The 27,380-nt window shown below is 50.0% G+C and overlaps 1 protein-coding gene across 4 annotated transcripts in view; it reads left to right on the plus strand.

Annotated features, from left to right (window-relative positions):
- The window catches only part of USP43 (ubiquitin specific peptidase 43), a 63,633-nt gene that overhangs the window by 16,321 nt on the left and 19,932 nt on the right, over positions 1 to 27,380 (plus strand). For 3 of the 4 annotated variants that reach the window (XM_066264245.1, XM_066264247.1, XM_066264248.1), the window contains 7 exons: positions 1,773 to 1,876; positions 10,819 to 10,911; positions 12,786 to 12,921; positions 16,906 to 17,041; positions 18,956 to 19,091; positions 22,360 to 22,474; positions 25,651 to 25,754. In XM_066264245.1, the coding sequence (XP_066120342.1) occupies positions 1,773 to 1,876; positions 10,819 to 10,911; positions 12,786 to 12,921; positions 16,906 to 17,041; positions 18,956 to 19,091; positions 22,360 to 22,474; positions 25,651 to 25,754 (824 nt within the window). The remainder of the gene's footprint in view (positions 1 to 1,772; positions 1,877 to 10,818; positions 10,912 to 12,785; positions 12,922 to 16,905; positions 17,042 to 18,955; positions 19,092 to 22,359; positions 22,475 to 25,650; positions 25,755 to 27,380) is intronic. The other variant, XM_066264246.1, reaches the window with a different exon arrangement.

Raw genomic sequence — 27,380 nt, forward strand, 5'->3', positions numbered from 1 at the left:
CAGGGGCCAGGGTGTGTATCTGAGAATGATGGTGGCCATGGCTCACTCTCAGGGGCCAGGGTGTGTATCTGAGAATGATGGTGGCCATGGCTCACTCTCAGGGACCAGGGGGTGTGTCTGAGAATGATGGTGGCCATGGCTCACTCTCAGGGGCCAGGGGGTGTGTCTGAGAATGATGGTGGCCATGGCTCACTCTCAGGGGCCAGGGGGTGTGTCAGAGAATGATGGTGGCCATGGCTCACTCTCAGGGGCCAGGGTGTGTATCTGAGAATGATGGTGGCCATGGCTCACTCTCAGGGGCCAGGGGGTGTGTCTGAGAATGATGGTGGCCATGGCTCACTCTCAGAGGCCAGGGGGTGTGTCTGAGAATGATGGTGGCCATGGCTCACTCTCAGGGGCCAGGGTGTGTGTCTGAGAATGATGGTGGCCATGGCTCACTCTCAGGGGCCAGGGGGTGTGTCTGAGAATGATGGTGGCCACGGCTCACTCTCAGGGGCCAGGGGGTGTGTCTGAGAATGATGGTGGCCATGGCTCACTCTCAGGGGCCAGGGGGTGTGTCAGGGAATGATGGTGGCCATGGCTCACTCTCAGGGGCCAGGGTGTGTGTCTGAGAATGATGGTGGCCACGGCTCACTCTCAGGGGCCAGGGGGTGTGTCTGAGAATGATGGTGGCCATGGCTCACTCTCAGGGGCCAGGGGGTGTGTCTGAGAATGATGGTGGCCATGGCTCATTTTCAGGGGCCAGGTGTGTCAGAGAATGATGGTGGCCATGGCTCACTCTCAGGGGCCAGGTGTGTCTGAGAATGATGGTGGCCATGGCTCACTCTCAGGGGCCAGGGGGTGTGTCTGAGAATGATGGTGGCCATGGCTCACTCTCAGGGGCCAGGGGGTGTGTCAGGGAATGATGGTGGTCATGGCTCACTCTCAGGGGCCAGGGGGTGTGTCTGAGGATGATGGTGGCCATGGCTCACTCTCGGGGGCCAGGGGGTGTGTCAGGGAATGATGGTGGTCATGGCTCACTCTCAGGGGCCAGGGGGTGTGTCTGAGAATGATGGTGGCCATGGCTCACTCTCAGGGGCCAGGGGGTGTGTCAGGGAATGATGGTGGCCATGGCTCACTCTCGGGGGCCAGGGGGTGTGTCAGGGAATGATGGTGGCCATGGCTCACTCTCAGGGGCCAGGGGGTGTGTCTGAGAATGATGGTGGCCATGGCTCACTCTCGGGGGTCAGGGGGTGTGTCTGAGAATGATGGTGGCCATGGCTCACTCTCAGGGGCCAGGGGGTGTGTCAGGGAATGATGGTGGCCATGGCTCACTCTCGGGGGCCAGGGGGTGGGTCTGAGAATGATGGTGGTCTGGTGAAGGCTGGCTGACTGGAAAATGTGGCCAGAAACGGGTTAGTTGGTGGAGAACGTGGCACAGATGTGTCTGCAGTCACGGCAGTGCACCCCAGTGCAATGTTCTGAGGCGCCTGTGCCCACGAGGCCCAGCAGGGCGGAGAGAAAGGACAGGGTAGCCGGTTCAGAGGTGGTGACGGAGGCCGGGTGAGTCATGCATCTGCTCTCTCTCAGCGTGTCGTCTCTCTCAGGGGGTTTGGGGAGTCAGGAGACAGGAGGAGCAAGGAATTATGGTAAAGACAACACTGAAGGTCCGGACTGTGCAGAGTCCAGGCCCAGAAAGGGGCGACGGGGCCCAGGAGGAGGCCGAGACTCCATGGTTCGGAAGCAGCGGTGTGTGGGAGGTTAACTGGCTTCCTTCCCTGCTCTCTTCGCAGCTTCAGCCCGAAGCCAGCAAAACCTCCGAGAACCACCTGTCACCACCGGCCCAGCTCTCTCTCGGGCAAAGCTTTGTGCGAAGCCACTTCCAAGCACAGTATAGGTAAGCACGGGACGTGGTCAGAGTCACCAGGAGTTCGGCCATGTTCTATGCCGGACACCCGTCTCCCCTGGCCTGGATTACCTTGAGATTACAAAACAGCAGAAGCCACAGACGCCCTCCTTTCTCCCCATTATTAATTTAAATTAATCACTCAGCCTGTGGCTTCTGGTCTGTACTGTCTCTTCTCTCCTTGCTGGTTTCTGGGCCTCCCCTGCCCCCACTGAAGGAGGGCCAGTGTGAGGGTGGTTCTGCAGATTGTGACTGCAGAGGCCAGGGTCCCGCAGCACCCAGTCTTGCTGGGTGAGACCCTTTCTATTTGTTCTTTGTAGCCAGAGAGCCCAGTTTAACAAGTGATTATGAGTTCAGGATTTCCCAGCATTCTACAGGACATAAAAAAAATGTAGGCCTGACCTGTGGTGGCACAGTGGATAAAGCGTCGATCTGGAAATGCTGAGGTCGCCGGTTCGAAACCCTGGGCTTGCCTGGTCAAGGCACATATGGGAGTTGATGCTTCCAGTTCCTCCTTCCCTTCTCTCTCTCTGTCTCTCCCTCTCCTCTCTAAAGTGAATAAATAAATTAAAAAAAAATGTATATAATTGCATAGCCTTCAACTTCAGAAAAGTTCTCTTTGGGCTTTTGTCTGTGACAGTTCAGAGATTCATATAAAGCAGAATATTTTTAAGTATTGCAATGTGTCTTTTTTTCGTATAAATATGAAACCATATTTTATTTTGTATTAGACACTTAGAAGCAATTTACCAAGTTATTTTTTAAATATTTCAATTACAGTTACATTATTATTATTATTATTATTATTTTGTATTTTTCTGAAGCTGGAAACGGGGAGGCAGTCAGACAGACTCCCGCATGCGCCTGACTGGGATTCACCCGGCATGCCCACCAGGGGGCGATGCTCTGCCTCAATCAGAGCCATTCTAGCGCCTGAGGCAGAGGCCACAGAGCCATCCTCAGCGCCCGGGCAAACTTTGCTCCAGTGGAGCCTTGGCTGCGGGAGGGGAAGAGAGAGACAGAGAGGAAGGAGAGGGGGAGGGGTGGAGAAGCAGATGGGCGCTTCTCCTGTGTGCCCTGGCCGGGAATCGAACCTGGGACTCCTGCACGCCAGGCCGACGCTCTGCTACTGAGCCAACCGGCCAGGGCTTACAATATTATTTTATATTAGTTTCGGGTGTAGGGCGTAGTGGTTATGTAATTTGTAAAATGGTCCCCCTAATAAGTCTAGTGCCCACCTGGTGCTCTACATGGTTCATATGATATTGTTAATTGTGTTCCCTATGCTGTGCCTTCCTACTGTACCTACTGTGCTGTACTCCACGGCTATTTGGTAACTACCCGTTCGTACATCTTAATCCCTTCAGCTTCTTCACCCAGCCCCTCGGCCCCTCCCATCTGGCAACAGTCAAAATGTCCTCTACGAGTCTGTTTCTGTTTTGTCTTTCTATCTTGTTCTTTAGATTCCACAGATAAGTGAAATCATATGGTATTTGTCTTTGTCTGATTTCACTCACCATACAGTATTCCAATATTTTAATGAAAGGACTCATTTCAGTCAGAGGTCAGAAAGGGGAGAACCCCCGTTGGCTTCTCAGAGAGGAGGTGTGTGCCTTTTGATGGGCTCTGAAGGATGACTGGGACTGAATGGGTGGGGACCTAGTCAACAAGAATGAAACATGCGTAGGGGTGGGTATGGGCACAACGATCAGGACGGGGGAGCCCACTGGTACAGAGAACACCCTCCGAGTGGCAGGTTCGTTCAGATACGTTTATGTTTATTCCCTCTAAGAGCCTCAGGAGGTGAGCCAGTCTGGGACGCTGGGCTCTCTGCGAACTCACACAGAGTGAGTGGCGGAACCGGGGTCTGCCCCTTGGCAGAGCTCTCTCGGAAGCACGGTCCTGCCCTTGCTTTCTTTGTGATTCTCCCTCTCCTGTTGCTTCTCCATCTCACGTTGTTTTAAGTCAAGATCCTCTGCTGCTACTTTGGTTGCACAGAAGCTCTGCCCTCCGGCTCTGCATTACGGATACCGAGCTATTCTTAAAGTATTTTTCTTCTGGGTGCTGCATCCAGTCATTTTCAGAGGTGGGCTTTTCTCTGAGTCTTCTGGACACACATGTCTCTCTTTTACTTAGCTGTGTTTTTCATAGGACTTCTGTTGTTGTTTTTCCTCTTATTTACTTTAAGCCAGTGAACAATTATTCAGTGTTCTAGAATTCACTTATTTATAGCCGTGTACTTCCATACTTTTCTTTTTTTTTTTTTTTAAGATTTTATTTATTCATTTTAGAGAAGGGGGGAGAAAGAAGAAGGGGAGGAGCAGGAAGCCTCAACTCCCATATGTGTCTTGACCGGGCAAGCCCAGGGTTTCGAACCGGCGACCTCAGCGTTCCAGGTCAATGCTTTATCCACTGCGCCACCACAGGTCAGGCTACTTCCATACTTTTCATTATGACTCTATACTTGTATCCTTTGTGTTTGGGAAGGAGGAGATCACTTAAAATTGCCCAGAGACTTTCTTGGATTAGGATTTATATTCAGTAATTGCCAAGAAAGTTAACCAGACATGATCACTGTCTTTGAGATGATTGTTTATTTAGAAAGACCAAATAGTCTGAAACACTTTGGGAAGATGCCCAAGTGGCTTTTCACTGAAGCGGAAAATCCACAGCACCTGAGAAGTTCTCTGCGTCCCTGCCCGGCCGCAGTGGTGGAGGGATGACAGGGGGCGTGCCCCTCTGCCCTTGGTGGCCAAAGTTCATTGTTGCACACGTAAAGAGGCCCACTTCTTTCCTGAGCAGTGCGGTGACGCACTACAAGGTCTGCACGGAGGAAGCCTAGATTTCACGGCTGCTGACCTTTCCAGCCGTGTGAGCTACCTGTAGAGCCTCGGTCTTCTCTTCAGGTGTGCAAAGCTCGGGCTGGTTGAAACAAAAATGAGACAGAGGGAAAGAAGACTAGAAGGGGGGGAGAAAAGAACATACAGAGGGGGGAGAATGAGGTGTGGGCGTGTCAGAGAGCCAGGAAGGGTCACCAGTACGGTAATTGCCCTCAGGTACCACTCATCGGTATCCTTGTACAATAAATTCACTCATCTCTCTGCTCACTCCGTTCTCTCTACCCTCTTCCCCTCTTTCCTACATGTACTCTCTCCTCTTGCTCTTCTTTCCAATAGCTGAGTGTCGGATATTGCGCTGGGTCCAGCCGTTACCATAAGGAACATCATAATTCCTTGCCCATGAGAGAGAAATGCTAATTCAGTGTGTCCACTGATTTTTCCGCTAGTTCATTCATGCCTACTGTGCACCCCAAGGTCTCTGCTAAGTGCTGGGGCGTGAGCTGTGAACGAGTCCCAGCGCCTGTTCTCATGGGGCTCACATTCTGCTGGGGAGGTGTTAGGTGATACACACAACAAACACTTGTCACAGTGATACGCGGAGTGATAAGCTGTAACCTGGGAGGTGGGGGAGGCAGCCAACCTTAGATAAGGTGGTCAGGGAAGGCTTCTTCCCAGCGAGGACATCTGAGCTAAGAACTGAGCGACAAGGAGTCAGCCATTCAAATTCTTGGGGACAGGGTGTTCCAGGCAGAGGAAACAGCCAAGACAAAGGGCCTGGGGTGGGGATGATCTTGGCAGGTTCAAGCAGTGAGGGGTGCGAGTTGAGGCTGGAAAGGTGAACAGGGGAGACCTGGCAGTGCAGGTGTGTCCAGTCCGTGTGTGGGGTTTGGTCTAAAGGATGCAGGAAGCCTCTGCAAGATTTAAAGAAGGGCGTGGTCTAGTTCATGTAAGAGATGACTCTGGTTGTCATGGGCAACGAAGAGAGGCGAGACCGGAAGCTGGAGCTGCGGCTGATGTTGTGCAGTCAGTCTCCCCAGGGGTTGAACGATGGTGGCTGGGACCCCGGGGGTAGTGGTGGAGGTTGGGGAGACGTGGATGGGGGCAGGGGACATGTTCGGGTGTAAAGTCAACAGGACTCGCTAGTGGGTTTAAGGGCGCAGGGTAGAGAGACCGAGGGAAAGATGAGCACCTAGGATGACTCCTGGGTTTGTACATAGTTACGTCCGGGAAGGGCTTTGAGAAAAAAAGGAGGGTGCTTTGAAGGACACATTACAGGCATGAAAGAGACAGAAACTCTTGCTCTCTTGCACGGCTCTTCACTACAGCCACACGTACTTCTGAAACCAGACGTGTGGCTGTTGTGCCCCCACCGAGCGGTTCCAAACGTCTCTGGACGCCAGCTGGCTGTCCTGCAATTTAACCCAGTCCTGGCGCTGCCCGCCTGGAGATAGCATCAGCTCCCGCCGGTTCAGGGCTCCGTCCCACAGGCTGCTCCCCACCAGACACCAATTACAAGGTCCAGGTTGTCACCTGTGCTTCTGACTCACTGGCTGTAAATCAGGGGTTCCCATGACCCCGTCCTCAGAGTCGATAATTTGCTAGGGCGACTCAAGAACTCAGGAAGACAGTTGACTTCCTAGATTACTCTACCGGTTTATGATGAAGGGGTACACCCCAAGTATAGCCAGATGGCGGAGAGGCACAGGGCCAGGCGTGGGGGGAGGGGGGGAGCTTCCATGCCCTCTTTGGGGACCCCGCCCTCCCAGTACCTTCATATGTCCCTCAACCTGGAAGCTTTCCCAACCCCTTCTGCTAGGGTGTTAATGGAGGCTTCATTATATAGGTGGGACTGAGTCAATTATTGGTCATTAGTGAACTCAACCTCTGGCTCCCTGCCCTTCCCCAGGAGAGAGGGGGCTGAAAGTTCCCACCATCTAATTGCACGGTCGGTTTCCCTGACAGCCAGCCCCGCCCTGTGGTTATCTGGGGGCTTCCCCCAAAGTCAGCTTATAACTCAGGTGCGGCTGTCAGGGGTTGGTTATGAATAATAAAACTTGATCCTTTTCGCCTTTCTTCTTGCTCTTAACCGGGAAATTTCTGTGCCGGGGGCAGGCGTGGAGATCAAATGTATATTTCCTATTAAAGTCACACTGTTGCAGAGTGCCTGGCTGACACAGGGTGAGTCAGGGGAGGAGGCTTCCTGAGGGGTTGACATCTGAGCCAATCAAATATTAAGGACGACCAGTGCCCTTTTGGTGGGTCACTGTAGGCTGGTGAGTAAGAAGCGAGGCGACCCCGCTGAACAAGGGGCACCGGTGACAACCTGATAATCTGTAGTAAAGAAAAAGGAACAGTTTGGGGGGTCCACCAGGCCGGGGCTTTCAGGTCTAAGTGGGTTTCTGCGGCGGTCAGCGAAGACCAGCTCCACGCTGGTCCTCCGAGCGGGGGATGCCTGCTGGACCCTCCTCAGCCTGCCGCTCCCCTTTGGGAGGAAGGAGTTGCCTGGGATGAACAGTCACCCTGGCGTCAGCCTCTTTTATGACACTGGAGGCTGGAAGTGGTAGTATGGGCGAATTTGGAGGCCCTTGTTCAGTGGGGTTCTCCCTCCTCCCCTGCTCTCCCCCCGTTTTGAGGGGGCTGAGTGTTTGACTTTGGCCGGAGGACAGAGGGAGGGATAATATTAGGGAGCTGGAGACAGGGGCGAGAGGAAGAATGGTGAGCTATTCTATATGACCAGGACCACGACCTGAAGCGTCCGCGGGTCGAATACCCAAGGCGATGGCTCTGCTGGCGTTCGGCTGGAGGAGCGGGTGGAGCGGATGTGCTCATTTCCTCCTGCCTCCACTCATAGCTCTGTCCACGGACCGGCTGGTCTGGTCCCCGTCACAGGCGGCTGTCCCCTTGGCGGGTTATGTTTTAAAAGGCTCTCAGGACAGATCTCAGAGGGGTGACATCTTCCTGGGGTGTTGTCACAATGACCGGTGGCGCTGTAGACAGAGTCCCACCGTCCAGCGGGCAGGTGAAGCCGGGTTTGGGGTGTGGAATATGTGTGTGTGTGGCAGTCGGGACAGGCCAGAGCGGCGAACTGTGCGGCGTCAAAGCCTGGGGCTCAGAGCTGGCACTCGTAGCTGGGGGAGAGAGGGGCCGTGCTGAGGCTGGGGAGCCTAGACTGGGTAAGGGGAGAGAGGGGCCGTGCCGAGGCTGGGGGGCCCGGACTGGGTAGGGGGAGAGAGGGGCCGTGCCGAGGCTGGGGGGCCCGGACTGGGTAGGGGGAGAGAGGGGCCGTGCCGAGGCTGGGGGGCCCGGACTGGGTAGGGGGAGAGAGGGGCCGTGCCGAGGCTGGGGGGCCCGGACTGGGTAGGGGGAGAGAGGGGCCGTGCCGAGGCTGGGGGGCCCGGACTGGGTAGGGGGAGAGAGGGGCCGTGCTGAGGCTGGGGGGCCCGGACTGGGTAGGGGGAGAGAGGGGCCGTGCTGAGGCTGGGGGGCCCGGACTGGGTAGGGGGAGAGAGGGGCCGTGCTGAGGCTGGGGGGCCCGGACTGGGTAGGGGGAGAGAGGGGCCGTGCTGAGGCTGGGGGGCCCGGACTGGGTAGGGGGAGAGAGGGGCCGTGCTGAGGCTGGGGAGCCTAGACTGGGTAAGGGGAGAGAGGGGCCGTGCCGAGGCTGGGGGGCCCGGACTGGGTAGGTGCCGTGGCCGAAGCTGTCTGCCAGGAGAGCGCCCGCTTTGGGCAGCGGGATGAGCGGGGTGAGTTTCTGTCCCTTTCCCCTGCGCGTGTTTTGGGGGACAGTGGGACAGGCTGGGCACTCACGCTCTAGTCTCGAGGGCGGAAGAACCGCTCAGCTGGAGCCTGAGAGTTTCCGGGGTTCCCTGTAAGAGTGACGCTGCCCCCCTCTCTCTCTTCCGGATCTGATGGTCCCCCTCTGCCCATGCTTCTCGTCCTTTGAGAAACAGGTGCCTGTCACATCTCTTCTGTCATTTTTATTATGCGAGCAATCTGTTGTTTTCATCCTTTAGAGATCAAATTAGACCCTTGCATGTTGTTGTTTTTTTCCCCCAAACTCTACACATCTGCTTCCTGACAGGGGTCGGTCCGTGCCTCAGCATCAAGGCCGGTCCTGAGCAAGGGGAAGAGGACAGGCACGACCCTACAAGAGAAACGCAGCCTAGCTTAGTTTTCATAAGGTTTAAATAAAAGTCAGTCAAAGAGACCTGTTCCTTTTCCATTTGTTCATTTAAACGTGAAACAGGGATTCGGAAATTTCCCAACAACAGAGATATGTTCTTCAGGCCTCAGTTATGTTTAGGTGTGTGATGCGTGATGGCAGGAGGAAACTTGGAAGAGAAATGGGGTGACTGAGGGGACCCCGCAAGGTTAGGTCCCCTTGATGGTGGGAGCCAATGTCTGATACATAGTTTTTTTTTGTTTTTAACAAACCATTACCATGGTTTTCCAGAAGAGAAATTTATCAGAGGCAACGAGCATGATGGAATGTTAGATACTTGGACATGTGTTCTAACATTGTGGTTGATATTCTGTTAACTTGCGCCCAGGAGACCTGGCTGACGATGAACAGATCGTTTGGGGTCACCTTGGGCAGCACCCAGAAAACCTCAGGGTTTCTGACCTGTCCCTGTCTTTTTTTTTTTCTATTCTGTTTACTCAACAGAAAACCAATCAGACAGGACCAAGTGCTTTACCCAGAGAGTCAGGATCCGGTTTTTACACTGACCGTGGTTTAGCCTTGGGCAGCTAGTGGTGGGTATTGTTCCGTATTCCCAGGGAAGTGTATGTGGATTTGGGGATATGGAAAGTATCATCTAAGATCCCTTAGATCTTGGAAGAAATGGTGCACCACACGATTAAGGAAGTAACTTGGGCACCCATGTGGAAAATAGAAGTGGCGCTCCACGTTCAATGGGAGCTCCAGCCGAGCCAGCGACCCCTTGCTCAAGCCAGCGACCTTTGGGCTCAAGCCAGCTGAGCCCGTGCTCAAGCCGGCGACTTCAGGGTTTGGAACCCGGGTCCTTGGCATCCCAAGTTGAAGCTCCAGCCCCTGTGCCACTGCCTGGTCAGACAATGCTGTATCATTTTTTAGCTGTTACTATTAGCTGCTCTTTCCTGAACTTTGTTTCTCTGTTGGTACAATAGGGAGGGTGGACCGCATTAGTGGTTCTTCCCCCCCGCCCTGGCTGACCACTAGCATCACCTGGGGAGGTTTGAAAATTCCGAAGCCTGTGCCTCCCCCTGCTCTCTTAGAAACAGAATCTCCAGGCGTTGGGCCTGGACGTCTTCCTATGTGATTCTGGGGCCCAGGTCGGCCCAAGGGCATAGACAGGCCTGAGACTCCCAGCCCGATAGTCAGCACAGTAAGTTTCTGTTTGGAAGGGCTCCAGCCTCCTTCTCACACTCAGTGCACTCATACATACTCGGTGCCCTAATGCAGTGTGATTACATTTTTTTCCTTTTTAAAGAAATTGAAGTGAAAGTCCTATAACCCAGAATCCATCCTCTGACAGTGCACAGTTCAGTGCAGATACATTCGCAATGTCCCATGCAACCGCAACCTCTTTCTAGTTCCTCAACGTTGTCGTTGCTCCAAGGGAAACCTGCTCCCCGTCACCTGCTACCTGTGACTCCCCACCCTCCATCCTCCCGGCACCTGGCGGCCACCGATTGGCCTTTTGTCTCTATGGCTTGACTCATTCCGGATATGTCCTGTAAATGAAATCATAACTTCTGTGACTTTTTGTCACTGGACTCCCTCCCCTACGCGGGCGGTACTCAGGTGTCAGCCGCGGTGTCGCCTGGGTCAGGATTTCATGGCTGATTAATAGCCCATTGTGTGCATACGACATACCGTCACCATTCATCCGTTGGTGGCCGTTTGGGTGGCTTTCACCCTTTGACTGTGGTGAACAACGCTGCTGTGAACATCTGTGTGCAAGTGTTCATGTGAATACCTGTTCTCAAGGCTTCTGGGTACTGTTTCCCCAGGAGTAGAATTGCAGTGGTGATCCTAGATTTGGCTTTTTGAGCAACCACTCAGCTGTTGAAGTGCGACTGAACTTTAACCTCCATCGTTTGTTTCCGCAGATCTTCCTTGACATGCCCCCACTGCCTGAAACAGAGCAACACCTTCGATCCTTTCCTGTGCGTGTCCCTGCCCATCCCCTTGCGCCAGACGCGGTAGGTGAGCGGCGTGCCCATTCCCCGGGGACCTTGACATCCTTCCTCCTTCCTGGGGACCCTCTGGCCTTGCGTTGGCCATCGTCTCTCTTTTGCTTCTCAGTCTGTGTTTGTCTGGAAACTCGCCTTACCGCGGCTTGACATTCAGTTACTGAATGTGACAATTGAAGTGAAAGGTGACTGTGTCCCTTGTTTCAGATGCAGCAGGAATGATAAACAGTGCTTTTGTTTATCAGCACCGGGCTCATCTCTTTGACCCATTCAGAAGCGGTCCTGGGCCAGTGGGTACCGCTCGGTCAGGCCGGCACACCGGAGAAAACCTGGCGCGACCTGCTTTCCCGCGCTTCATTGCCAATCCCTTGTTCTTTTCATGACGCTGTGGGAGGAGGTTTATGTAAGGAGCAAAGGAAAAGGAAAAGGACTATTGGAAGAGATGAGAAATAAAAGGAGGGGGGAGTTGGGATTGGGTAGCAGCCCTGGGGGGACCCAGCGTTATAAGTGTCAGAAGCAAACAGAGCAGGCTTCCCAGGGCCCGGGTCTTCACAGTGACCATCAGGCCACTGGCCAGTGTCAGTGTCACGGAAGTGGAATGAGCTCCTGGACGGGGCGCCTTCACTGGCACCGAGACGGTGGCATGTCTTCCTGGTGTCCCCCCTCTCTGTAAATACCACCTCTCTTGCCCTCTGTCTGTTGACCTCCGCCATCTTTAGGATGCCGCTGAAGGCAGGACAGCCTTACAAAACAGCATAATCACCCTTTCTGCTCTGAAGTCCTATGCTGCGGCTAGTCTGTGCCACAGGTGCAATGCTGGCGTGTCCTGTGTCCTGTCACCCGTGACCCCACCGGATGATGTCTTCTGATAGATGGGAGTTCAGCTTGCTGGCTTGGCGTGGCATAGCACATTGGTTAGGACCACTGGCTCTGGGCGCAGACTGCCTGGGTTCGAACCCCAGCTCTACTAACTAGCTGTGCATATAGAACAGGAGACTCAGGAGCTGGAGGGGTGAGGTCTGGTGTGCTGAGGGAGGGTGGGGTGGCTAGCAGGAGGTGGGACCAGCGAAGGGCCCTATCTCATTGCAAGGGAGACACTCGATAAGGGAAGGAGGGCCCCGTCGGTAGTGCTGGATCGTACTGAAGTCGGATTGCTTTACTTCTCAAACGAACTTCAGAGTCTGTTTTTGGTTAAGATGATCTGTTTTGAAAACAGAACCTTGAGACCCTAGGTCTATATTGTGATTATTGGTCAGATACTGGTTTTTTTTTTTTTTTTTTTTGTATTTTTCTGAAGCTGGAAACGGGGAGAGACAGTCAGACAGACTCCCGCATGCGCCCGACCCGGGATCCACCCGGCATGCCCACCAGGGGGCGACGCTCTGCTCACCAGGGGGCGATGCTCTGTCCCTCTGGGGCGTTGCTCTGTTGCGACCAGAGCCACTCTAGTGCCTGGGGCAGAGGCCAAGGAGCCATCCCCAGCGCCCAGACCATCTTTGCTCCAGTGGAGCCTCGCTGCGGGAGGGGAAGAGAGAGACAGAGAGGAAGGAGAGGGGAAGGGGTGGAGAGGCAGATGGGCGCTTCTCCTGTGTGCCCTGGCCGGGAATTGAACCCAGGACTTCTGCACGCCAGGCCGACGCTCTACCACTGAGCCAAACGGCCAGGGCCAGATACTGTTTATTTTTAACTTGCTGTGGAAGCACTCAGCTGATACCTTCAAAGAGCTGGTGCGCCAGTGTCCCCTGGTGACAGTGTACCGGAAATGCAGTGACCCAGCCTGAAAGCAGAGCTAAGCCAAAGTCCTGAACTTGACCTGGTGTCAGCGGTGTTGGTGACAGTCCATGTCAGTCCTTTAAGGACGTGGGCTCTTCCTTATTTTTCAGATTCTTGAGCATCACCTTGGTCTTCCTCTCCAAGAGCCAGCAGTTCCTGCGGGTTGGCCTGGCCGTGCCGATCCTCAGCACGGTGGCAGCGCTGAGGAAGATGGTGGCAGAGGAAGGCGGCGTCCCTGTGGATGAGGTATGATGGAATGGCATGGGGCCTGGTCACTGGAGGGCCAGGTGCTAACCGAAACCCCGGCAGCGGTCTCTGTTGTTTAGGCTGATTTCCGGTTCCCGGGTGACTCCAGCGTGATTCATGAGTTTCTGTTTGGTTAGGAGTCCCTGGATTCTGTGATGACTAGGCCTTGACCTTGCTGGGAATTTGCACAGAATAACCAGAAAAAGACACTATTTTTTACTTTTATCTTCCAAGAAGGTGAAGATGATTGCAATGACAGTAATTTCAACACTGACCATCCCTCGGTAGTATATAGTAAGTGCTGGGTACTGCTCTGTGAACTTTCTCTTCATAGCCAATTTAATTCTCACAGCCATCCTACGTGTGAGCAAAGAAGAGGCATTGAGAGGTTGGGTGACTTCTCCAGGGTCAAGCAGCCGGTACGTGACCGAGGCAGGATTTGAACACAGACCGTTTGATTTCACAGCCTCAGCCACCATCCTATATTGTCATTCTCAAGGACGTAAGCCAGAATACCGAGGGGGCCACAGGGGAAATATGAGGACTGCGGAGGGAACTGAGGATGTGTAATGTGCGAGGGGAGATTTGAGGGGGGGTAGGATTGGCTATGCTCTACTTTATTTTTTTTAAATCCTGTTTTATTTTATTTTATTTTATCTTTTATTTAAAGGAGTCTTGGTAAAGAGATTGGATTCTTTGTGACTTTGGAGGACAGAACCCATAACAGAGGCTCCCCCTCCCTCCATGAAAGGACAGGGTAGAGGGGGTGGTGGTGAAAATCAATGGGGCATGAAAGGAAGGGGTCAAAATGGGGTTTTAATTGTGATTCAGTCACCTTCTAGTTTTCTTTCTTTTTTTTTTTTTTTGCATTTTTCTGAAGCTGGAAACAGGGAGAGACAGTCAGACAGACTCCTGCATGCGCCCGACCGGGATCCACCCAGCACGCCCACCAGGGGGCGACGCTCTGCCCACCAGGGGGCGATTCTCTGACCCTCCCGGGCGTCGCTATGTCGAGACCAGAGCCACTCTAGCGCCTGGGGCAGAGGCCAAGGAGCCATCCCCAGCGCCCGGGCCATCTTTGCTCCAGTGGAGCCTCGGCTGCGGGAGAGGAAGAGAGAGACAGAGAGGAAGGAGAAGGGGAGGGGTGGAGAAGCAGATGGGCGCCTCTCCTGTGTGCCCTGGCCGGGAATCGAACCTGGGACCTCTGCACACCAGGCTGACGCTCTACCACTGAGCCAACCGGCCAGGGCCCACCTTCTAGTTTTCTGACCTTAGACCAAGTAATTGATCCTCTGTTTCTTTAACTATAAAATAGAAATTTTATACTTCCCTGATGATCTCATGGGATTTTTTTTTAATTAAAAAATATTTTAACTTTTTTGTTAAGGAATAACATACAATACAATGTACACCAAAATTTGTTGAATTTTTTTCATGCCTATCCATCCATGTAAGCCTCCATGATTACCGAGTCTTTCCATCGCCCAGTGAGTTTCTCCCTGCCCCCACCCACTCAATCCCTCTGACTTCGACAGCCATTTTTATTAGGATCTCAAGTGGGTAAAAATGTGTATATCTTACTTGGAAACCTCGAAGTGCTCTATGGGTACCTATTTTTATTATGGAGAGCAAAGAAGGGAGGAAGAGAGAAGTATCAACTTGTTCCCCTTAGTTGTGACATTGATTGCTTCTCATGTGGGCCCTAACCACAGCTCGAACTGGCAACCTTCGGGTTGAGCTGGTGCCCTCAGGGTTGGGCCCGCACCAGGGCTGGAACTGGCGACCCTGGTGATTGAACCAATAACTTCCCACCTCAGTGCTCTGGGTTGATGCCCTATCCACTGCACCACCACAGGGCACTCTATGGGGATCTATTGAGAGAATGAGAGAGAGCCTAGGACAGTAGATAAGAGTCTTGGGAGGTGGGGTGGGGAAAGTGTCAGTAATAAAAGATTAAAAGTCTGAGAGGTAGAGTTTGAATAATTAAGAAAGTGAAAGGAATGTCAGGGATTTGAGAGATGTGAAGCGTTTGTTCAGAGAGATACATATCACTTGGGATTCCTAAGTGCAGAAGTGGGCACTTTGATTGAAACTTAAAAATCTCTTTTAGTTTTAATTGGCCACTTGATTCCCTTTTATATTATATAGGATCATGGACATATTTGGACTTATTTTACTTGCATTTTCCTTGTTTCTTCTGTACTGCTTTTTTTTTTTAGATTGAACAATTTCTCTTCATTTTATCTCTTTAGGCTTGGGACATATACATTATATTTCTGTGTTCTTACGGGTTATCATTACGATGTCAATATGTATGATTAACAAAGACTTATGTTACTTTTCCCAAACAGCACAAGGATCTTGGCACGCTTTAATTTCCTTAATACTTTTTTTTTTTTTTTTTTTTTTAACAGAGACAGAGAGAGAGTCAGAGAGAGGGATAGATAGGGACAGACAGACAGGAACGGAGATGAGAGGCATCAATCATCAGTTTCTCGTTGTGGCACCTTAGTTGTTCATTGATTGCTTTCTCATATGTGCCTTGACTGTGGGCCTTCAAGCAGACCGAGTGACCCCTTGCTCGAGCCAGTGACCTTGGGTCCAAGCTGGTGAGCTTTGCTCAAACCAAATGAGCCCGCGCTCAAGCTGGCGACCTTGGGGTCTCGAACCTGGGTCCTCAGCATCCCAGTCTGACGCTCTATCCACTGCGCCACCGCCTGGTCAGGCAACTTCATACTTTTTTGATTTAGATATTATTGTAGATGGATAATTTCTCCTTGTTCTCTCTGATTGTAGAAGTAGTATAGTTATACACTTATTTATTTTTTAAGATTTTATTTATTGATTTTACAGAGAGAGGAGGGTGGGGGATGAGAAGTAGTTGCTTCACTCTCGCTGTTCATTGGTTTCTTGTTGTAAGTGCCTTGACTGGGCAAGCTCAGGGTTGCAGCGCCAGCGTTCCAAGTTGGTGCTCCATCCACTGCGCCACCACAGGCCAGGCAGTAGTATACCAGTAGTTATTAAGGGTATATAGTCAATGCATATTTACATTTACCAATGTTTACCTTTTTTTGGTTGTTCATCATTTCTCCTTTAAACTGAAGTTTGCCTTCTGGACTTGATTTTTTTTTTTCAACCCTGAAGTATATTTTTTACGGGGACATTTTCAGCCACTGTGCCTTGAATGGTTTATGTGTGTTGAAGTGTTAAGTCCTTCAGCCCTTGAGGTGACAGAATTGAGCCTGTTGCAGCCAGGATCCTCAAGGCAGTGATCCTTCTTTTTTGCTATAAAACCAGCTTCTTCTGCTTACCTCCGTGTTCCATAAAAGTGTTTTTCATATTATGTCATAATGTGACAGCTGTAGGTGATACTCTTTAGAAGTTCTTTGAGTGAAGATCTGTCGGTGGTCAACACTCTCACTTTTTATCTGAAGAAGACTTAACTTTATGCTCATCTTGCCTGATACTTTAGCTGGGTATTAAACTTTAGATTTTCAATTTTCTTTCCCCTAGCCTTCCCTAGGGCAGTTTGATATTTTATTGTTGCAGTTGAAATATCTGTTGTCAGTCTAATTGTTATACCTACTGTGTTTTAGTACTAAAAAATATGTCGTATTTCTCAGTAGCTTGAAGGGAGGAAAGGGTAAAAAGAAGTTAAGGCTATCAGTCACTTTTATTATTTAAAATATTTTTTAAAGTTTTTAACTACAGTTGGCATTTAATATTATATTAGTTTCAGCTGGATAGCATAGTGTTTAGACATTTATATAACTTATGAGGTGATCCTCCATATGTCTAGTACCCATCGGACACCATGTATAATTATTACATTATTATTGACTATATTCCCTATGCTGTACTTTACATCTCTGTGACTGTTCTGAGACTGGCAATTTGTACTTCTTAATCCTTTTACTTTTAGATTTATCATTTGTGAAGTTCCCTTTGAGAAATCAAGATGGAAGATGATCCTTCTCATTCCAGGTGATCTTGGTTGAACTGTACCCCAGCGGACTCCAGCGGTCTTTCTTTGATGAAGAGGACCTGAACACCATTGCAGAGGGAGATAACGTGTATGCCTTCCAAGCCCCCCCAGCACCTGGCCAGGCGATGCTCTCAGGTACAGTGAGGCTGGAATAGTATGAGTTACAGGTTTGAGAGAACATTCAATGGGTACTAAGGCATAAGACATTTCATTTTAATACTTGGAACTATCGAACTTATTCTCTCTGATATTTGTTGTACAGATGGTTGATTATTTAAAAACATTCCAACAAATGCAGGGGTTTTCAGGACCTTAGTGAGTATGAGAGTTACCTGGAAGGCTTGTTCAAGCAGATTTCTGAGCCTTACCCACAGAGTTTCTGATTTGTAGGCCAGGAACAGGGCCTGAGAATTTGCAAGTGTGCCAGATTCCCAGGTGGTGCTCATTCTGCTGGTCCTGAGACCATACTTAATACGAATCAGAGTGGGTGCTGGAGTAATCTTTGTTTTCAGACGAAGATTCAAGGTCTGTGCTTAACGTAATTTTCCTTTTTAAAAACTGAAGCAGTTGATGGACAAAGAAGTTATTAAATGATTCTTTGTTAAGAGTCCCACTCCCCAATGCTTGCTATTCCTAAACTTTAATTTTTTTTTTTTTTGTATTTTTCTGAAGCTGGAAACGGGGAGAGACAGTCAGACAGACTCCCACATGCGCCTGACCGGGATCCACCCGGCACACCCACCAGGGGCAACGCTCTGCCCACCAGGGGGCGATGCTCTGCCCCTCCGGGGTGTCGCTCTGCCGCCACCAGAGCCACTCTAGCGCCTGGGGCAGAGGCCAAGGAGCCATCCCCAGCGCCCGGGCCATCCTTGCTCCAATGGAGCCTTGGCAGTGGGAGGGGAAGGGAGAGACAGAGAGGAAGGAGGGAGGGGGAGGGGTGGAGAAGCAAATGGGCGCTTCTCCTGTGTGCCCTGGCCGGGAATCGAACCCGGGTCCCCCGCACGCCAGACCGACGCTCTACCACTGAGCCAACCGGCCAGGGCTATTCCTAAACTTTAGATCGGCTAAGATGGCCAATTCACGACAGTCTTTTGTTGCAGGTCAGTATATGTTTTGGCCCAATTAGCCAGTCAAGAAGGCCCATCTTTAGGGGACCCTGTCCCGTGTGCCCATATATCCCAGGTGAATCTGGTGTCCAAGCCCCGTGTCCTCAGCCAGCCCAGGTGGCAGACTCGGGAAACGGGGTGTCTGCGGCTGCTCTGGGTCAACAGGGAGACTCAGGCAAGGGAGCTGGAGCAGGACCTTGACTGGCCTTGATTATGTGGAACTCAGTGAACCAAGCGCTCACTTCAAATTCAATCACAGGTGACACATCTGTGCCTTAAAAAAGTCAAGTTTTCAGAACTGATTGGCTGTTGAGGAAAGTCCAATTCCTCTCCCTCCTCAAGGGTAAAAAGACTCTTACCTTCTCTTTGTGCCTATGTTGGCTTTCTAAGACAGTGGGTAAGCTGATCAGGTGTACAAACATTCCAGATAATTCTAGAGCACTTCTCAGATTGATTTTGAAAAGTGTTCATTGAAATCCCTGCCCTTATTTTACAATTATTGACTGAACACAACACACATGTCCTACTATTTAACGGCCTTCGTGTGCCAGGTGCCGGACAGCACGGGTGCCATGAACTTGATCTTTCTTCCCCTGGAGCTCTCTGGTGTCTCCAACGGTGGTTCACAGATGCTCAAAGAGAAAGAGGGTCTAGAGGAGCCAGGGCTGTGACCCAGCGAAGCGGCTCCTTTAAGAATACAAATGGCCTGACCTGTGGTGGCGCAGTGGGTAAAGCGTCGACCTGGAAATGCTGAGGTCGCTGGTTCGAAACCGTGGGCTTGCCTGGTCAAGGCACATATGGGAGTTGATGCTTCCTGCTCCTCCCCCTTCTCTCTCTCTGTTTCTCTCTCTCTCTCCCTCTCTCTCTCCTTTCTAAAAATGAATAAATGAAATAAAAATAAATATTAAAAAAAAAGAATACAAATGAAGTTCTCTCTCTTCAGCTCATCCACCTGGTCTGTCCGTCTCCCCTCGCTTGGCAGCCCGTGAGGGTCAGCGGTTCTCCCTGCCTGCCCACAGTGAGAACAAGGTGCTAATCCTCTTCTGTAACTTGGTGGGGTCAGGGCAGCTGGCTAGCAGGTAGGTTTAATTTTACCTCTCTGTTTTATGTGGTGTCCGGGATGTGTAGACATGTATAAATATTTGGAATTCTGTCTAGAATAATTCTCATTTGATAAAATTAAACACCCACACTCAAGGTTAACCAACTAGGACTAGGGAATAGGGTACTTTCTGATCAAAAGATTAGGATTAACTACCTTAAGCAGATGACAGACATTGTCCTTGACAATAGAACATTGAAAGCTTTTTTATTAATTTCAGGAGCAATAATTATTACTCTCACCACTATTATTTTGTACTGTGTCCTAAGGCCTGGGCTGTGCGGTGGGACAAGGAAAAAGAAACTGGTAGAAGAAAAAAGGAGAGAATTACCACTATTTGCAGATGATAGTATATTGTTGCCTGTCCAGAGAACTAAGAACTTGAAAGGGATTAAAGCTCACGAAAGAGTTCAGGAAAGTGACTGGTGTCATAACTAATATACAGAATCAGGGAGTTTTCTTGTATCGCCCAAATGAAATGTGTTTAAAAGATGAGACTCCAATAAAAATTTATAGACTGGTAAAATGTAAAATTTATCTAGAATAATAAGCATGTAAGAATGGCTGGAAAGCCTGACCAGGCGGTGGCGCAGTGGATAGAGCATCGGACTGGGATGCAGAAGACCCAGGTTCGAGACCCCGAGGTCACCAGCTTGAGCGTGGGCTCATCTGGTTTGAGCAAAAAGCCCACCAGCTTGGACCCAAGGTCGCTGGCTCCAGCAAGGGGTTACTCGGTCTGCTGAAGGCCCACGGTCAAGGCACATATGAGAAAGCAATCAATGAACAACTAAGATGTTGCAAAGCGCAATGAAAAACTAATGATTGATGCTTCTCATCTCTCTGTGTTCCTGTCTGTCTGTCCCTGTCTATCCCTCTCTCTGACTCACTCTCTGTCTCTGTAAAATAAATAAAATTAAAAAAAAAAAAAAAGAATGGCTGGAAAATATAGGGGAGGGAAAAAGGGAGAAGAGGGATTCCTCTATGAAAACAGAATGAAGTTTTAAATCTTAAAATATTGTGATATAGGTAGAAGAACAGACATTTGAGCCAATGGAACAGAACAGGCCAAAGTACATTCAAATATTACATGATAAAAATGGTATATTTCATATGACTAGATAGTGAACAAATTATTCAATATATAAGGCTGGGCTCACTGATTTTTAAAAATATTTTAGGCCTTCCCTGACCTGTGGTGGCGCAGTGGATAAAGCATAGACCTGGAAATGCTGAGGTCACCGGTTCGAAACCCTGGGCTTGCCTGGTCAAGGCACATATGGGAGTCGATGCTTCCAGCTCCTCCCCCTTTCTCTCTCTCTGTCTCTCTCTCCTCTCTCTCTCCCTCTCTGTCTCTCTCCCTCCCTTTCTCTCTCTTCTCTAAAAATGAATAAAAAAATTAAAAAAAAATATTTTAGGCCTTGGCTGGTTGGCTCAGTGGTAGAGCGTCGGCCTGGCATGCAGAAGCCCTGGGTTCAATTCCCGGCCAGAGCACACAGGAGAGGCACCCATCTGCTTCTCCACCCCTCCCCCTCTCCTTCCTCTCTGTCTCTCTCTTCCCCTCCCACAGCCGAGGCTCCATTGGAGCAAAGTTGGCCCGGGCGCTGAGGATGGCTCTGTGGCCTCTGCCTCAGGCGCTAGAGTGGCTCTGGTTGCGACAGAGCAACGCCCCAGGTGGACAGAGCATCGCCCCCTGGTGGGCATGCCGGGTGGATCCCAGTCGGGTGCATGCGGGAGTCTGTCTGATTGCCTCCCCGTTTCCAACTTCAGAAAAATACAAACAAACAAAAAATAAATAAATAAATAAATATATATATATATATATATATATGTATTTTATATAATCGATTTTTTACTCCCACTATAAATTCACATGTAGAAATTCTAGATTGGTTAAAGAGCTAGTTGTAGTAAAGGGATCCATAAAATAATTTGAAGATAACTTAGGGGCGTATTTATGTCTTTGGTTGGGGGCTGTTTTAGCACTTAAAGTCAGGGGCTATACAGGAACAGGATAATGTTTTTAAATACATTTACCATTTTAAACTAAAAGCAAATTTGAAAGGCAAAGCACAAAGAGGAAAAATACTTACATCGTGTGGCAGATAAAGGTTCATATTCATCCTGTGAAGCCTAGCTCTTCAATTAGTGAGAGAAATGCTCCTACAGTGAAACATGACTCAGAGATTAGCATTGGTTCACAGAAGTACAAGCTTCAGTGGGAACATTGAGCTTCGTGTGCTAGTAGATGAAATTCTGAGTGCAACAGCAAGACGCTATTCTTAGCTTTTGAGACTGTTTAAAGAACTTTTAAGAACTGGTGATGTTCATTCCGGGCCAGTGTCCGGGAAGGGGCACATTTCTCCTCGGTGTGTTGGTGTGGTTTTTCTGGAGCGCAGCTGGGGCATACATTCCTCTGATCTTGTGTTTCTGCTTCTGGAACTTTCCTTTTGTCAATGAAACAATTAGTCATGTGTACCCAAAGGTGTATGTATAAGAACATATATAATTCCAGTCATAAACAAACAAGCATTGTTTGAATAAAAAAATGGGAGCTACCCAAATGCCTAAAAATAAAGGATGGGGCAATAAACTGGTCTGTCCGTACAAGCAGCGGATGGCACAGTGCACTTGCCTGTCTGGACACGCCACCTCAGGGTCGTGCTGTTTCAGCAAAGTTCAGGTGACAGTGTCACATTCTTAACACACCGGATTGTCACACCACCTCGTGTGGTGTGTCCATGGAAAATCAATGGGCAGTGATTTGCCCAGAGTCCCCAATGGCTGAGGTAGAAACAATTGCCACAGCCCGCACTGCCGTTGTCAGCACTAGAAGCTCACTGGTGTGTGGCAAACATTCCCGTGATGAGGATGTTCCCGGTGCACGAAACCAGAGGTGCCAGCTGGGCTGGTTCCCTCTGGGTTTATCGCTGCCTTGCTTTCCGCTGGTTCCGGTGGGTGTTCTCTGACTCTCCTCTCATCTACGGGGAAGAGGCTTTCCAGCCAGCTGGTCATTAGGAGCCATGGCTTTACGTTGCCGTGTCTCTGCTTGGCTTTGCATCCCCAGCCTCAGTTTACCCCTCAGTGTCTCTGTTGGCAGCGTGGTTCTCTGGCTGGCAGTTTTGCGTTGGGCTTGGTGTTAACTCTTACATGGTGGAGAGGAACCTTGAGGGGAATATAGGCTCCCAGCTATTGGGTATTGCTGGTTCTGCCTTTGCTGAAATAACCCAATGTCCTTGGACTTCTAGATTTGGGCCACCATTCCTGATAAGGGAAGACAGAACCATCTCCTGGGTCCAGCTTGAGCAGTGCATTCTCAGTAAGGTCCGCCACTTCATGAAGAGTGAGACCCCACGCCAGCAGGTCAGAGTGTGTGTGTGTGTGTGTGTGTGTGTGTGTGTGTGTGTGGTGAGTGCACGCGTGCGTGCGCATGTGCGTTGTGAGGGGGTGGAAATGGGGGCAGGAAGCTAGTCGTAGCTCAGGAGAGACAAGAATTTGCTATTAATAAGTATTCACATTGTTGTATAAAACCACTTTGATTCATGCGCAAGGGAATAAGCAATTTAGGACCCTTTATGGCTTTACAAAATACCTTTCATGGCCAAAGCTTTTTTTCCTCGTTAAATCTTACAAAGCACTGTCGGAATAGAGAGAGTTTACATTATTCTTCTCAATTTCCCACATTTACAGCTTACCACCGTTCTTCCCAGAGGATAGGAATAATTCGTAACTTTTATGTTTGGATTGAAATGCATTGTAACTTTTATGTCTGGATCAAAAAATTCAAGGGATTTCAGAGATGATGTCTGTAGAAAATTAAAATGGATGTTTATGCTCAACAATGAAGACCTAGATCTTAAAATAATTTTGCCCAGGTTTTGAAAAACTGAAATGGGAACTCAAGAAAAAACACCTTTCTGCCTTTGCTCATTTATTTATTCTCAGTTTGGTAGTCTTCAAATAAAAACACCATTTTCTAAAACCATCACCCTTAGCCTGGTGGTATCGTGAGCCGTTCTGAGGGTTGCCAGGCATGGGGATCTTGACATTTTTAGTGACAGGTCGACAGCGCTGGGATTTTGTTTTCCCCTAACAATACATCCTCTTAGTAAGAACTTTTCATTTGGAGACATGGACCACACTTTTTTCGGTGGTGATTCTTTATAATTTATGTTCCTTCGAGCTCAGGGAAAACCATACGTTTAATTTAGGATTTACGCCAAATGTCCCTTTGTTAAAAGACCTTCCCTGCCTCCAGACCAATCGTTATCTCTGAGGGAGGTTTCCCTCTGTTCTGCCCAGCAGAGCTGCCACAGCGCCCAAATTAGAAACAGGACTTCTCTCTAAGTAGGTCACCGCGTCCACGAATAGCTGTAGCCTCTGCCCAAACCCTGTGCTGCTGGTTCTTGAAAGTGGGTGAAATCGCTTTCATGTGAACATTGAACTTCGCTGGCCATCTTCTCCGCCTGGACACGCGTGTGCTTTGACTCTGCACCGCTATGGGCATTCTGACTTTGGAAGCCAATCAGGCAGTCAGCGGAGCCTGTGAATTATGCTACAGGTATCCCCCAGCTTGCCTCTGGGCGCTTTTCCACAGCCACTGGGAAAATGTGCTGGTGGACGTGCTTTTCTGTAGGAAGAATGTATTCTAAGTAGTTGTGAGGTCCCCAGACTGGCCCACCCGTTTAACTCATACTATTTTTAGTATAGAATATGTTATTCAATGTGAAAAGGATACATTCAGATTTCACAACACTGAGCTGAAGAGGTAATTAATTAATAGTGGACGGATATTGGAGGCTCTGAAATGAACTCCTCTACCCAAGAGGAGAGAACAGGAAAGCGTCTTTTAAACAAAGATGACCAATGCGCTGGACAGAGGTTCATCGTTGCCAAGACAATGATAAACATCTCGGTGAGTTTCTAAACCTTCCTGTGTGTAGGCAGGGCAAGCTGCTTGCTGGCACTGAGGCCTTGATCGTGTCATGTTGCCATCCGAACAGCAGAGCTCAATTAGGAGCGTCGGGAGAAAGAGCGCCTCCCCCGACCCCAGATTTAAGTGCGTTCTTCTTAGGAAGTACGGCAGGTCCTCAAATAAAAATATTATTCAACATGTCTGCGTGGCTTCTCCCATTTCCCAAAGATATGCACGTGAGGTGCATGGGTGTGTAAATAGTCCCGATCTGAGCGTGGGTGGTGTGAGTGCGGTGTGAGCGTGCCCTGTGATAGAGGGGTGTCCTGTCCGGGGTGGGTCCTGCTTTGTGCCCTGAGGTGACAGGAGAGGCTCCGGTCACCTGAGACCCCAGGTGACTGGAATAAGTGGGTCAAAAAATCATTCTCTTACTTGTTTTCATTCATCTTTTAAATGCTCATATAGCTCCCATTTATTTCTGTGTTAAAAAGTGTTTTGGGTCTTTATTTAGAAGTTGGATGGTATTTCTGTGACCAGAAATATGCGTTAGGAACTTAGAATAAAAACATAGTTGGCGTTTCTTTTTTTTTTTTTTTTAAACAGACAGAGACAGAGTCAGAAAGAGGGGTAGATAGGGACAGACAGACAGGAACAGAGAGAGATGAGAAGCATCCATCATCAGTTTTCTACCGTGACACCTTAGTTGTTCATTGATTGCTTTCTCACATGTGCCTTGACTGTGGGCCTTCAGCAGACCGAGTGACCCCTTACTCGAGCCAGTGACCTTGGGTTCAAGCTGGTGAGCTTTGCTCAAACCAGATGAGCCTGCGCTCAAACTGGCGACCTCGGGGTCTCGAACCTGGGTCCTCGGCATCCCAGTCCGAGGCTCTATCCACTGCGCCACTGCCTGGTCAGGTATAGTTGGTATTTCTTTATGTGGCTTATTTTTGAAGTGTTTACTTAGCATTTGGTATGTAAAATATATACTAATTTGCTTTTAGATTATTGGCTCATTTTGACAATCTTCTTAAAGTAAGTTAAATCACCTGTTAATAATTCATGAACATAATTGATTTATTTTTCCAATGACTGCCAGCTTCTGTTCCAATTAAATGTGAGTTATTTAAAAACAGGATGTTTATCCTTTTAGAAAATATAACCTGTTAAAACAGTGTTAGATCTCTGTGTTAAAAGATACAGTGTATTGCCTGACCTGTGGTGGCGCAGTGGATAAAGCGTTGACCTGGAAATGCTGAGGTCGCCGGTTCGAAACCCTGGGCTTGCCTGGTCAAGGCACATATGGGAGTTGATGCTTCCAGCTCCTCCCCCCTATCTCTCTCTCCTCTCTGTCTCTCTCTGTCTCTCTCTCTCTCCTCTCTAAAATGAATAAATAAATAAAGAATAAAAAAAATGAATAAATAAATAAAAAATAAAAAAATAAAAAAGATAAAAAAAAAAGATACAGTGTATTCACACTTCTAGGTTTTGAATACTAATTATTAAGGGAATATTTGAAACAGACTATAAACAAAGGAAAATTACATTTTTGGAGTCATGCATTTGCACCTAAGGGTCTAGCTGAGGTCGGCAGGCAACACGACACACTTCTCTGTTTTTGTCTTGGCAGAAACCGGGGTCGCTGTTCTCCGTCCGGGTTGTGGGGCAATCCCTGACCTGTAGCTACTTATCCCCACAGGACAGCAGGCCCCTCTGTCACTGGGCCGTTGACAGGTAAGCGGATGTTCCAGATTGGGTAAGAGAATGAATGCGACCTCATTTGACTAGATTTCCTTCGAGGCGACGTGTCAATAAAGTTGATTACAATCTTAGCCACCCTCGGTTAGGTCACTTACCTCTCCAGTGCCTGCCACTGTGTTAGGTCCTTATATGCATTCCGTCCTTGGAGTCCTTATCTCCAGAGAGGTGCTATGGTGGCCACCTCAAAGATGAGGAGACACCGAGGTTCCCAAGGCCAGTTAACTTGCTCACAGTCACACAGCCTCTTAAGGGCGGAACCTGAATTTGAATTCGGGTCTGACTGAACAAGTGAAATTCGTTCCATTTGTCATGCTACTGAATTCGACAGGAATTCCCCCTCTAGGGTAGGGGGGATCACTACCACTGAACCACTGACTCCAAAGGGTAGGAGACTGTGGATGCTGGCTGAGGATTCAACCGGCGTGGCCGTGTCTCCCGTGGCGTGGCTTCCTGACTCTCCATGGGCCACGGGCCCACGCCACAGCAGCCCGCAGGAGACGGCCTTGCCCAGCGGTCCATGGGGGCAGCGCTGTGTCTCAGGGACAGTTCTGTTCATTTCCCCTCAGAGTTCCCCTAAGTTCTCTTGTTTCCTGGCTTGGTCAACCAAAGCTGACTGTGAAGTTTTGATTTATAATAAGAAATAATATATTTGGAGTTCCCAGTTCTGGTATAAAGCTCAAAAACCCTTGGAATTCACTAAATGATAAAAGCAACAAGATGTTATTATTCAGAATAAATTTCTTTCAACCACACCCATGTTTTTGTGTTCATGAGGTGACTTTTGGAAGGCACCTAACGTGGGGGCTGGCTGTCGGGTGTGTGTGGGGGGGACCAACCATGTGATTAGAGCTGGAACTTTTAGTCCTGCCCCCTGACCTTGGGGTGGGGAAGAGACAGGGGCTGGAGGTTGAGTCTATGTCCAGTGGCTAATGATTTCATCAGTCATGACGAGGTAATGAAGCCACCATAGAAACCCAGAGGACATTGGGGAGGTTCCGGACTGATGAGCAGGTGGAGGTACTGGGGGTGTGGGTGCTGAGGGGGTGGGTGCTGAGGGGGGTGTGGGTGCTGAGGGGGTGGGTGCTGAGGGGGTATGGGTGCTGAGGGGGTGGGTGCTGAGGGGGTATGGGTGCTGAGGGTGTGGGTGCTGAGGGTGTGGGTGCTGAGGGAGTGTGGGTGCTGAGGGGGTGGGTGCTGAGGGGGTGGGTGCTGGGGGGGTAGGTGCTGGGGGGGTGGGTGCTTAGGGGGTGGAGGTGCTGAGGGGGTGGGTGCTGGGGGATGGGTGCTGAGGGGGGGTGCTGAGGGGGTGGGTGCTGAGGGGGTAGGGGTGCTGAGGGGGTGGGTGCTGGGGGGGTGCTGAGGGGGTGTGGGTGCTGAGGGGGATGGGTGCTGAGAGGGTGTGGGTGCTGAGAGTGTGGGTGCTGAGGGGCTGGGTGCTGAGGGGGTGTGGGTGCTGAGGGTGTGGGTGCTTGGGGGGGTGCTGAGGGGGTGGGTGCTGAGGGGGTGGGGGTGCTGAGGGGGTGGAGGTGCTGAGGGTGTGGGTGCTTGGGGGGGTGGGTGCTGAGGGTGTGGGTGCTGGGGGGGTGGGTGCTGAGGGGC

The sequence above is a fragment of the Saccopteryx bilineata genome, chromosome 2 (genome assembly GCF_036850765.1).
Source record: "Saccopteryx bilineata isolate mSacBil1 chromosome 2, mSacBil1_pri_phased_curated, whole genome shotgun sequence".
Taxonomy (NCBI): domain Eukaryota; kingdom Metazoa; phylum Chordata; class Mammalia; order Chiroptera; family Emballonuridae; genus Saccopteryx; species Saccopteryx bilineata.